At 34.7% G+C, this 11,988-nt stretch overlaps 1 protein-coding gene across 1 annotated transcript; it reads left to right on the top strand.

Moving 5' to 3' along the window:
* Positions 1-8,309: 8,309 nt before the first annotated feature.
* LOC133327765 (26S proteasome non-ATPase regulatory subunit 13) lies at positions 8,310-11,988 on the top strand. Its single transcript, XM_061536304.1, has 7 exons — positions 8,310-8,433; positions 8,498-8,611; positions 8,691-8,826; positions 9,425-9,727; positions 9,792-9,883; positions 9,952-10,216; positions 11,843-11,988. The coding sequence occupies exons 1-7, from the start codon at positions 8,324-8,326 to the stop codon at positions 11,969-11,971; spliced, it is 1,149 nt and encodes a 382-aa protein (XP_061392288.1). The 5' UTR covers positions 8,310-8,323; the 3' UTR covers positions 11,972-11,988.

An 11,988-nucleotide genomic window follows, 5' to 3' on the forward strand; every position in this document is an offset into this window, starting at 1 on the left:
TTGCAGCTACCTTGTATAATTGTACCATGGATTGTCCTCTAAAAAAGAGGAGGTATGATCACCTTAGGTTATGTTACTGTAAAAATTCTTTTTTTTCAAATTAATACATTTGCAATTAGAGCTATGCTTCTTGAACTTTGCTATGGTTATTTGAACTTTGCCAGACAACCAGAAGTTTGCTAATAATAGTTATGTATATCACTATATTATGCCGACTCATATACGAGTAACACCTACAATCAATAGCACACTATATCTGTTATCAAATGTACAAAAATAGAAATACGTATACAAATAAATGATAATACATATATTGAAAAGATTATTCGAGAACTTGAAGTGAGCGTCCAGAGTTCTGCAAAAAAAAAAAAAAAAGAAAAAGAAAAAAAACAACAACAAATGAAAAACTATTATGAAAATTTTGCCAAACCACTTGATCAAATAAATCACAGATATAAAGTTCAAGGTCGCTAGTGACTAAAACCCACTGAGAAAACAAACAACATTTCTGGGAGATATTGTTTAGTCACTCGTTTTCTTGTATATGAGAGATATCTCAAAACGTAGACCTATATCGAAATCATTCTGCAAATCATCCAGAAAGAACCCAAAATAACAAATTTCTAACACGCTTTTGTGGGGAAAATTAGAATCTAAACGAATTAAAATAGATCGCCAAAATTTTGAATAATTTTTTTTCTGCAGGCAGGTCAAGTTCGAAGATGGGCTATATCGGTCCACGTTTAGCTCCCATATAAGGGTACCCCCCCAATTTTCGGTATTTTGGTGTTGTTGAGCGCGTTTTGCTACATTGGGTTCTTATTGGGTACCAAATTTCTCCATTAAAAATTAGAAATATAGGTCCACATTTTCTGGTAGCCCCATATAACGGTACACCCCGTTTTAAATTTTTTGGGGGTTTTGACCGCATTTTTCGCCGAATTGTCTGTAATTAAGAAAATTGAGTTCTTATGAGGAAGCTAATCTCTTCACTAAAAATTATAAATATCGGTCAATTACCTCGCATATTTTCGGTATTTTGGGGTCCTTGAACGCGTTTTTCAACCGAATTCCCTGTAATATGTTTTTTTTTATAGTCGTATATGGTAACAAATCTACATTCCAAAAATGATTTGTATTCGACTCCTCTTCGTGGTAAACCCCATAACCCCCCTTTTTTATATTAAAGTAGTTAGCTGATTTGTTCCCTGTGTTGTCCCCAAATAGGCGTATTGTAAGATAGTATGGAGGATAGTCGTTACACCAAAATAGTCAGTTTTTACCCTACACAGTATGGAATTCTAAGAGGACTTAGTCATCTGTTGCAATCATTCCGCCTTCTAAGGATATCGTGATAGAAACTCGAACATGACGATAATGAAATATATCGGCCAGCATTTAAGCATCTCCCCCATATAATGATATCTCCTAAAGGAAAGAATTGAGATAGGGATATCCTCATATAACTTTGTAATCTAAATTGCAGTAGTTTGAGGATTTTATACTCTAACATGCTTTATCATAATTAGTCAACATTTTGGGGTTTTTTTTTTTTTTTTTTTTTTTTTTGATTCGAATTGGATGAAATTTGGCACAGCTCATAAATCGGTTCAGATTTAGATATATCTCCCATAGATATTTTATGTAAATAGTGCATAAAGTCCCCATATATCTTACGATTTGCACGGAATTTGGCAAAGCGCACTGAATTGAGCCTTGAATGATGTGTGCTAAGTTTCGTGAGAATCGGTTCAGATTTATATATAACTCCCATATATATTTTCGTCCAATTTTATGTAAATGGCACATCGAATTGCACGAAATTTAGAATAATGTTTGATAAGCTTCGTGAAAATATAGATATAGCTTTCATATATATTTCGTCCGTGAAAATCGGTTCATATTTAGATATATCTCCCATATATATTTTCGTTGGAATTTAGGTAAATTTTACACAACGTATCGAATTGAGTCTAAAATGACGTTATTGAGTTTTATTGAAAATGATGCATATGCAGACACAGCTTCCATACATATTTCCAAAGGGTGTCTGATTGAGATTAAATTTTGAACAGTGCTGCCTACCGAATGGCATGTATCAAGTTTGTTCTAAATCGATTTACATAAAATTGTCCCATTGTACGCAAACGACTCTAAACTTGCCGAATGAAATGAAATGTAGCATAGGTTCCAGAAAGGCATAAATATCACATATGCAAGTTCGTTGAATGTTCAGCCAATGTTCTTTCGAAAAGGCGGAGTCTGGCTAGTATTATATAGTCGGCCCAGCCCGACTTTACTACTTTCCTTACTGGTTTCACTTGTTGTTTTTTTTTCTCAAAGGTGTTTATCTTCATTATTTTAGTATGGATAATGCTTTTTAAATGGGAATGGACGTACCTGTTGTAAAATTTAATCCTGCTATATTCCTGTTAGTATGCACAATTTTATACCAGGAAGTCTGTGTGTCCCTTAGTATATCGATATGACATACTAGTTTGCAGAAGTACAATAGCGCATTTGAAAATCTTAGAGGGGAACCTATCCTAGGTTTACTGTTATACTCACTTCTTAATCACAGAGAGTCTTTGTGCCCCTTGGTATTAGTAAAATTGTATATATGAGGTATTACAGAGTGTATCCAATTATCCAAAAACGAAATTTCAATTTTTAATTTTTTGTGTGTTTTTAAGCCTTATTATATTGGTACGTCACCACTCAAAGTGGTCTATCTCAACAAATTCCAGATTTCTTGGAATATTTGAATACAATTTCTTATTGTATATTTGTGTTTATCCTATTAAATGTAATGTGGACCTATAAAAATAAATTATTATTTATTTTAATATAGATTTTTGGAAATTTATTGAGCAAACCTGTTTGAGAATTATATCCTGTTTCTACAATACTCCTGTTTGTAACCATAATTTTAAATTACAAATTCGTTGTACCGTTTTATAACGATTTAGAATTCAAGTCTTCAAAAAAAAAAACAAATGGTGTATTTGATCATTACAAATTCCCGCTATTTTCTCTTCAAAAAGCCTCCGTAATTTCCAAATGAAAATTGTTGAAAATGTCAATTTTTGTTATTGTTTTTTCAAGCCTCATTACATTGGTACGTGACCTCCTAAATTTGACCTAACTTTAATTAAGGGAAAGTTAAACTTCAATTTTGTCTTCATTACAAAGCAATGTAAGTTTTCAACTCAACACACACATTACCCGTAAACTAGAATTAAATTAGAAAGTATTTAAGATGTAATTATTGTGAAATGTATTAAATTTGTTAGCACTTACCTAATTCCGATTTGATATTATTAAAGATGTGCGATATATAAAAATTGTACTTTCGATTTCCTTTCTTTTTTTGCTGCTGCTGGTGATGGATGTTGACGATGACGTATTTTGGAGATTGATAATAGATTTATATATTTCTAAAAATCAATTTTTTCAGTTTCTAATTTATTAAAGCACCGAACACACACACACTTTTTTGAATTATAGGTAGTTTCTTTTAATAATTATCACTTATTTGTTAAAAAAAATATATATCCAAACCAAAATCTAAATTCAAATATTATTGCATTTGACTGGATTGGATGGATGTCTGATGGTGTGGTGTGGCATTGAAGTTTGGAAGATAAATGAATGATTTTTTTTTTTAGTGTTGTCTTCTCTCTTTCTTCTTTCACTGGATATTTTTTTCTGTTTTTCGTTTGGCTGTCTGGTGCACGAGAGTGTGTGATTTGTTTATTAAATAATTCACGTAACTTTTTTTTGTGTCGGTATTTTTTTTCTTGTTTTTTGGTTGCTTCAGAGTAGGTTAGACCCCAAATTGCTTGCTGCTAGTTGTGTTGTTGTTGTTGATACCCTCCTCCTGTTTGGGTTTCATACACACTTCTTCCTATATGTTGTTTTTGTTGCTGATGTAGTTATCATGTGTTGTTGGACAACAGAAAACAATCACCATCAAAAGCCAAAAAATAGAGAAACTAAAAAATCAAAATATTTTTTTTTTGTTAATGTGATTTGGTTGCCAATTGAAATTATTATATAATTTTTTGTTGTAGTTGTTGCTTTTCTTTATTAACTATTTTTAAGCAGTTTGCAAAATTTTATGTCAGAAACACACGTTGCGCAAAGAAACCCACAACAAATATTTCTTTTCGTAGTAAGGCAAGGAAAATTTATGTGATTTTTTTAATCAAGATTTTTCACTCTTTGTTTCACACGTTCTCTTTGTCTGCTGCTTTCGTTTTTATGGTTGCAGGCCGTTCGTTAACGTCACACAGAGGATTTGTTTATATACAAATTGCAATTGGAATTATAATTCAGGGCTTTTTTGTTGTTAAAACTTATATCCTTTTTCATTACAATTTAATTTTTGATATCGCTCAGTCACTTTTTCTTGTTTTTGCACGGCAAATCTCAATTTCTCCCGAATCTTACGTCTAACATTTACAGCTGTTCAGGTCGAACTGTCAAATAGAAAATCTCGTAACAAATGAGGAAGCCGCTGGTAGTGTTGTTATGACGGCGTTAGTTATTGGGTATATTAACGGCGCAATGTGACCAGTGTTAACGTTAAATGCCAATTGTGTGAAGTTAGTAGAAAATACAACACTAATAGTGTTTACCGTTATATTAATATACATTATAATAAAATGTTCATATAGAAACTATATATATATATATACTAAATAACAAATAGCAGAGAATGGTAGGCAAATGGTTAACGTCCATACAGCTGAAATTAAAATCGACATTTTGAAGTGTAAAACGGCTGGGTTTTTGCATTCGTTCTGAAAAGTACTAAATATTGTACCATGGTGGAACCTTCTGATAAAGCAATTTAAGACAAGAGATCTTTTTTTTTTTAAATAACTGTCATTTTTGAAGCTGTCGCTTTTAACGCTCAAGGCTCCGATCAAGGCTCAGGTTGGGCATAGAACATTGCACATACCGAAAATGACGCGTGGCGGTTAAAAATATGTCCGAAATTCTCAAAATACCGAATATATAGGGGCTATACCAAAATCAGGACCGATATCGATCATTTTTGTTGGGAAGATTTGACAACCAATAATAATCCAAAATATAATATTACATCTATTTTAATTGAAAAATCTTTATAAACTGCGCAAAATACCGACATTTTTGGGGAGTACCCTTTTTATTATTTAAAAATAGTCCCAATTTAGATTAGGCGAGTTTACTTGCGGCAAGTCTTTGACTTTAGGAGAGAGGGGCAAGGGGAATAGAAATGGAAAAAATTGCTCGTACCGACAATTTTCTGGCAATTCGTTTTGTGTATTCGTATTTGTTGACATTTTATATTTATTTAAATGTGAAAAAAACTATTGACATCAAATGAAAACAGAAATATTCTTGAAACCGAATTGCCTTGTATAGACGCATGAAGCAAGTTCAAAAGGGAACGATAATAATTGTCGCAAGTAAACTCTTCTAATATAAATCAGGACATACAGCCATGTCTGTTGAGGTTGGTTCCGTTGTATGGAGGCAGGGTGTCCTCCAAAAATTCATAAATATTGAAAAATGTTAGTTGAAATATTGTGTAACCAGTGAAAACTTATAATATCAAATTAGAGCCAATTCTGTTGAAGAACGTGCTCAAAAGTTTCAATATCGCGGGGTACCGATATATATGGGGCTACCCAGAAGCATGGCTCAATATTGATTATTTTTGGTAGGGAATTTTTTTCCTCAATGATAGGTTAGGTTAGGTTTGGGGATGTGCAGTCACTTATGTGGCTGCAGCACCCTGAAACCGTCAGGTCCATTGTGATCATCCACGAAAAGAAACCAGATAAGGAGAGTTCTATAGGGGAGAGAAGAAGGGGGGAATAAATGGAGATAGGAAGCTTACAAGAACATGTATGGTCTGTTCCCGTACTGCAAGAATCTACTATTATTTACTCCGATAACACTTTTTTCCTTTATGATATCGAAGTAATAATCATAAAACAGATTTGGTCATAAAACAGCTGATTTTTGGCTAAACAGACAGCATTTAGTAACAATTGTTACCGAATATGGCTATAGAGATCGGACAAAAGATATATTACGTGTCAAGGTTGCACTTTCCCAACCACTTTAGGTTTCTAATTATGCTGTAGATTAGAGCAGATTCAGTTGTTGAGAAAAAACTAAGAATCGGTGGAAAGTGAGCACCAACTAGTCTATACCGTCTGTGGGCCAGGACTGGGCAGCGACACATGAGATGCCCAATTGTCTCCTCCTCGTCAAAGCAGAGTCTACAGTAATCAATTGCATCATGATCCCATTTACTAGTAAAGGCCCTGATATTGCAATGACCAGTAATAATTCCTGTCAAAGCTGTTCTACACTTGAGGACGGCCTCAGATTTGATATAAAAAGATTTGGTGGCATTAAGAGCCGCTTGAATATCCACGAAGATAGTCACCGGTTAAATGATCTCTGCATCCTGACTTTTTATCATTTTCGCTGCCTTCAAAATCGTGAAGATTTTAGCTTGGAAAACACTACACTTGCAATCCAGCTTGTAGGTAAACTCAAAGCTTAGCCTTTCACAATAGACGCCAGCCCCTGTACCTTTTTTCAGAATGTCATTCTGATCATGAATATATGTATAAACTTTATGGGGTCTCCGACGAATCGTTATTGTTGGAGGGTAAGTTACCGAAATAAACATTCGTCGCTGAGAAATGCTTGGTTAGCATTTTCTCACAATAGACTGTAAATGCATCGTCGACACATTTTGAAAAAGCACCACCATGAAATGAAAGACAAAACTAAGACTCGGCAGTCTTCCATCGAAACTCAAACTTAAAACAAGCAGCACCAACAAGTGAAGGAACTTGAGCAGCAACAACAACAATAACAACAACATTCAACAATCAACAATCAACGTTATTATAATAATTATAATTTTAATAACTAAACTTAAGAAACAACAACACTTAATATTATTCTGATAATTGTAGTGAAACACTTAATAATTAATAATTAAATAAAGATAATCAAGAAATTAAAACAAATAACTGGTATAACAAGTAGAATAAACCGATTTTACTCGCGAGTGAAAAATACTCCCGAGTGGGAGTAAGTAGAGAGTACGAGTTTTTTAGGGAGTATACTCTCCACTCTTTTATTTTGTTTGGGAGTGCTCGCGAGTACTCCTTGATGAAGAAAAAGAGTGTGAGTCAAAATGTTCGAAATAGAGTATGAGTTCACTCTAAGAATGAAATCGAGTGGACAAATAAATTTGGTTGTTTGGTTATTTGTGTGTGTGTAGTAGCAAACATTTTTTGATGTTGATCTTTTGTGTGCTGTGGGAAGATCGATTATTTTGTTTACTGAAAATGTGAAATACAAATAAAAATCTTATACCATATAAGATTTTTATATGTTTTTTATTTCAATTTATAAAATGAATTCAACCGTGTGATTTAATTAATTCAATATTTTTTTAAAAGCATAAACACCTCCATACAAATTTTTAAAATGGTATTCATTAAAAAATGTGGAAAAGTATTCTCCAAAAATATTAAAAGCGCTGGTTTGAAAGAAACCCCATGAATGCATAAGTGGTTCATTATTTAATTTTAGTATCAAAATATTGTCGAGGGTTTCAATTTGGAGGCTGGTTCGTCTTGCTGTCACTATTTCAGACTTACATAAAGTGAACGCAGAGAACGAGCTTGTTGATGCATGCTTTCGCAGCAGTACAGCAAACCAAACATCACAAAACAAACAATGCACACAAACAACATCAAGTAAAACAACGGTATCACAACAAAAACATAAATAAAAATAAAAGAGTACTCGGCAAGAGTGTAATCTGCTCGATTTCGATTTCACTCCCACTCGAAAACGAGCGTAGCACTTGCGCTCTTATTTGAGTGGCAGAGAAAAATAGAGTATACTCTATTTACTTTTTCTACTCGCAAGAGTACTCCCGCTCGAATTCGAGCGAGTTTCACTCTTTACTCGAATTCGAGCGAGCATTTCGGAGCTCTGGAATAAACAAATGTATTCATATTTGTCGTCAGCCGTTTTAATTGTGCTACACACAATCAGCTGTTTCTCCCATTTCCCCTATAAGTGGCACCACTTTGGTATATCTATACAAAAGTTCATTGCTATGAAACGCTATGGTTTGTCAAATTTTGACAGGCGTCGGTGAATTGTGATTTGCAAAAATTTCATTCAGACCGGAGAAGAAGACTGTGTTGAAAGTTTAGAAATAATTTATTTAATTTTTGCTTATAATTAAAAAGAAGAAACCAAAAACAAAGAAAAATATAGAGAAAACATGGCACAACCCACAGTTAATGTAGCTGGCTACTTGGCTAATCAAAAGAAAACCACAAATAAAGAATTGGCTGCCGAATGGGCCACTTTGGAAGATTTGTACAATGAGAAGTGAGTTATAATTGTTGTTGCCTACTCGATTTACAAGCGATTGCTGATATTTTCTTATTTACAGATTGTGGAATGAATTGACAATTAAATTGAATAAATTTGTCCGTCATGCCTCAATGCAGGATGAAGATGCCCTATTGCAGTTGTATCAAAATTTCCTACAGACATTTGAAATGAAGTAAGTACAAAGAGTTGTAGTAATTTAAAGCTAGGTTAGAGTTTCAATTTAATTCGTTGTGTTATTTTTTACCCTAAAGAATCAATCCCTATGGTCTGGTGGAAATTGTCGAAGTAATTGTTGACCACATCACCGACAAAAAGGAGGCAATTGAATTTTTAAATAAAATCAAGGATAAGGTTAAGATTTGTGATGAAGCTGTTTGGTATACTCAGGTAAGTGTGGACAGAAAGTCTCTATAGTGAAGATCAGAAGGTCTACTTATTGAAGACCAGAATGACCTCTTATGGAAGACCATAAGGTCCAGAAGGTATTTTTATGAAGGATATATAAGCCCGGAGGCTTTTTGAAGACCAGAAGGCCTCCATATTGAAGCCCAAATGGTCTTCGTGTGGAAGACCTTCTAGTCTTCAAAAAGATGGTACTCTTATGGAAGAACAGAAGGTTTTATATATTTCCTGAAAAACTTCTTATTGATGACCAGAAAGTTATACATAAACAGAAGGTTGTCATATAGAAGAACAGAAGGTATTCTTATAGAAAACAGTAAGGTCTTTTTATAGAACATCAGAAGGACCAAAATGACCTCTAATATAAGACCAGAAGGTCCCCGTATAGAAGACCAATATATATTTTTATTGTAAATCGGAAATCCAAAAGTTCTTTTTAAACGTTATCATATAAAATCGGAAAGTCATCTTATATAAGACCTTTATAAGACCAGAACGTCTTTATATAAAAGAACAGATGGTCTTATAGAGGAACACGAATCATTTAAGAAATTTGTTTATTACCATTGTTTGTGTCTTCTAGGTCATACAAGGTAACATCTATTTGTCGCAACTCAACGATTTGGATGCCTGCAAGAAGATTATTGAAGAATTACGTGACACCTTGGAAGATGTGGGTAATGTAACACCAGTTCATGGCAAATATTATATGTTGGCCTCGGATTACTACCGTCGTGTGGGTAAACACAGTGATTATTATCGTTGTGGTCTACAGTTTTTGGGTTGTTCCATTGATAATTATCCCAAAGATCAATGGGCCCAACAGGCATTCTGTTTGGGTTTGGCTGCCCTTCTCGGCGAGGGTATCTACAATATTGGTGAATTGGTAAGAATAATAAAATAAATATAAATTATAAAAGAAATATTCATAAATTCCATTTTTCTTGCAGCTGGCCCATCCAATTTTAACTGCCTTAAAGGGTACCGAAAATGAATGGTTGGTCGAATTACTGAATGCATTTAACACGGGTGATATTAAAAAGTGTGCATAACGTTAAATAATTTTTTGATGAGTAGGATTTCAATATCTCTTTTTATTGTGTTTTTTAGATTCAATGAAATGAAACCCACTTGGTCGAAAATACCCGATCTGCTTGCCCATGAAATAAAATTGCGTCAAAAAATCTCTCTACTCTGCTTAATGGAAATGACATTTAAACGTTCGGCCACACAACGTTCCATTACATTTGAAGATATTGCCGAAGAAACCCAACTGCCTTTGAAAGAAGTTGAATTGTTGATTATGAAGGCGCTGGCCTTGGATTTGGTTAAAGGTGAAATTGATCAAGTTGCCGGTGTGGTGAATATGTCATGGGTATGTACAAGTAAAATTAACACAAAAAGATCTGGAAGATCAGAAGGTCTTCTTTTTGAAAACCGCATGGTTTTATTTTGGAAGACAAAAAGGTATTCTTTTGGAAGATCAAAAGGTCTTCTTTTGGAAACCCAGAGGGTCTTTTTTTGGAAAACTTATTGTCTTTTCATAGTACATCATAAGGTATTTTCATAGAAGACCACAAGCACTTCTTATAGATTACCAAATGGTCTTCTGAATTTTAGGCCCCTGCGCCTCAGTATTAAGAGTCAGGCCGCGCGTAGCGCCCTAAGGCTGCATGAACAAAACCTATGGCGAAGTTGTACCTTTAGGCATGGTCGTATCTTGAACGAGCCAGGTAAGGCATTGGACCAACGCGTAAAACTAAGCGACTATATATCACCAGTCCTGAGATTTGAGGAGGTAGATGTCGTTATTCGTAGTAGAGACGACTGCAACCGGAGTAACCCTCCTCTGGACGGTGTGGCCTTCTAACAGATGGATTCAAGATGGAAGAAGTACAAGGGTGGGCGTCTACTGTGAAAGGCTAGGCCTTGAGTTAACCTACAAGCTGGATTGAAACTATAGTATTTTCCAGCTGAAATCTTCGCGATTTGGAAGGCAGCGGAATTGATAAAAAGTCTGGATGCTTAGGTCGTTGAACCGGTGACTATCTTCGTGGATAGTCAAGCGGCTCTTAAAGCCATCAAATCTTGTTATATCAAATCTGAGACCGTCCTTAAGAAAGAGGACGAACTAGCTAGACGAGGATCTCAATCCACAGATCTAGCAATTGATGACTCAATCAAACCACCCATATGTCATCTTTACCGGAACTTTGATTCGTTCTTCGACGAAAGAGCCTATGAACTTTGGCACGACGAACCTAGGTCCAACGTGTCAAGATCCTGAGCAAAGCTGAAATAAGAGTAATGACAGGAATCATTACTGATCACTGCAATATCAGGCCCTTTACTAGTAAATGGGATCTTGATGCAATTGATTACTGTAGACTCTGCGTTGACGAGGAGGTGACGGAAACAATTGAGCATCTTCTGCGTCACTGTCCAGCCCTAGCTTACAGGCGGTACAGACTAGTGAGTGCTAGTGGGTGCATTTTCTACCGAGTCTTAGCTTCTTCTTTCTTCTCGTGGATGATCACAACGGACCTAACGGTCTCAGAGTGCTGCAGCCACATAAGTGACTGCACATCCCCTAACCTAACCTAAATGGTATTCTAATAGAATGTCAAAAGATCTCATAGATGACCACAAAGTCTTATTTTGAATGTTCAAAAGATCTTCATATAAAAGTCCAAAATGTTTTCCTATTGAGGACCAAAATGACTTCTCATGTAAGACAAGGAGACCGTCTCATAGATAGATGTTCACTCTTTTACCATAATAGGCATTAAAATCTTCTCATAAAATACCATACGGACATCTTATAGATCACAGTAAAGTACTCATTTAAGTTATAAGGTCATATTAGTCTAATGATAGAATACCATAAGGTATTTTCATAAATGAGACAGGAAGCCACAAGGTCTTATAAATTTTAAATTTATTCTTCGACTATCTTATAGCAAATTTTTAATTCATTTCTCTCCTCTATATCACGCTTCAGGTCCTTCCTCGTGTCTTGGATCGCAAACAAATCGCCAGTATGGCAACAACCTTGGATCACTGGATGACAAGTATTACATCAATGGAAAAACTCATGGAAACACGTGCTGCTGAAATTCTAACCAACTAGTAATTGGGGAAATAAAG

Source organism: Musca vetustissima, unplaced genomic scaffold (genome assembly GCF_032173495.1).
Source record: "Musca vetustissima isolate MV318-11 ecotype Yass unplaced genomic scaffold, APGP_CSIRO_Mvet_v1 utg299, whole genome shotgun sequence".
Classification (NCBI taxonomy): Eukaryota; Metazoa; Arthropoda; class Insecta; order Diptera; family Muscidae; genus Musca; species Musca vetustissima.

What these genes read in the sequence shown, in the direction of transcription:
- LOC133327765 (XM_061536304.1), top strand. Translation starts at nt 8,324, where the DNA reads ATGGCACAACCCACAGTTAATGTAGCTGGCTACTTGGCTAATCAAAAG. An exon ending in AAGCTGTTTGGTATACTCAG is followed by an intron (nt 8,827 to 9,424) that starts GTAAGTGTGGAC and finishes TGTGTCTTCTAG; the next exon opens with GTCATACAAGGTAACATCTA. An exon ending in GTGTGGTGAATATGTCATGG is followed by an intron (nt 10,217 to 11,842) that starts GTATGTACAAGT and finishes ATCACGCTTCAG; the next exon opens with GTCCTTCCTCGTGTCTTGGA.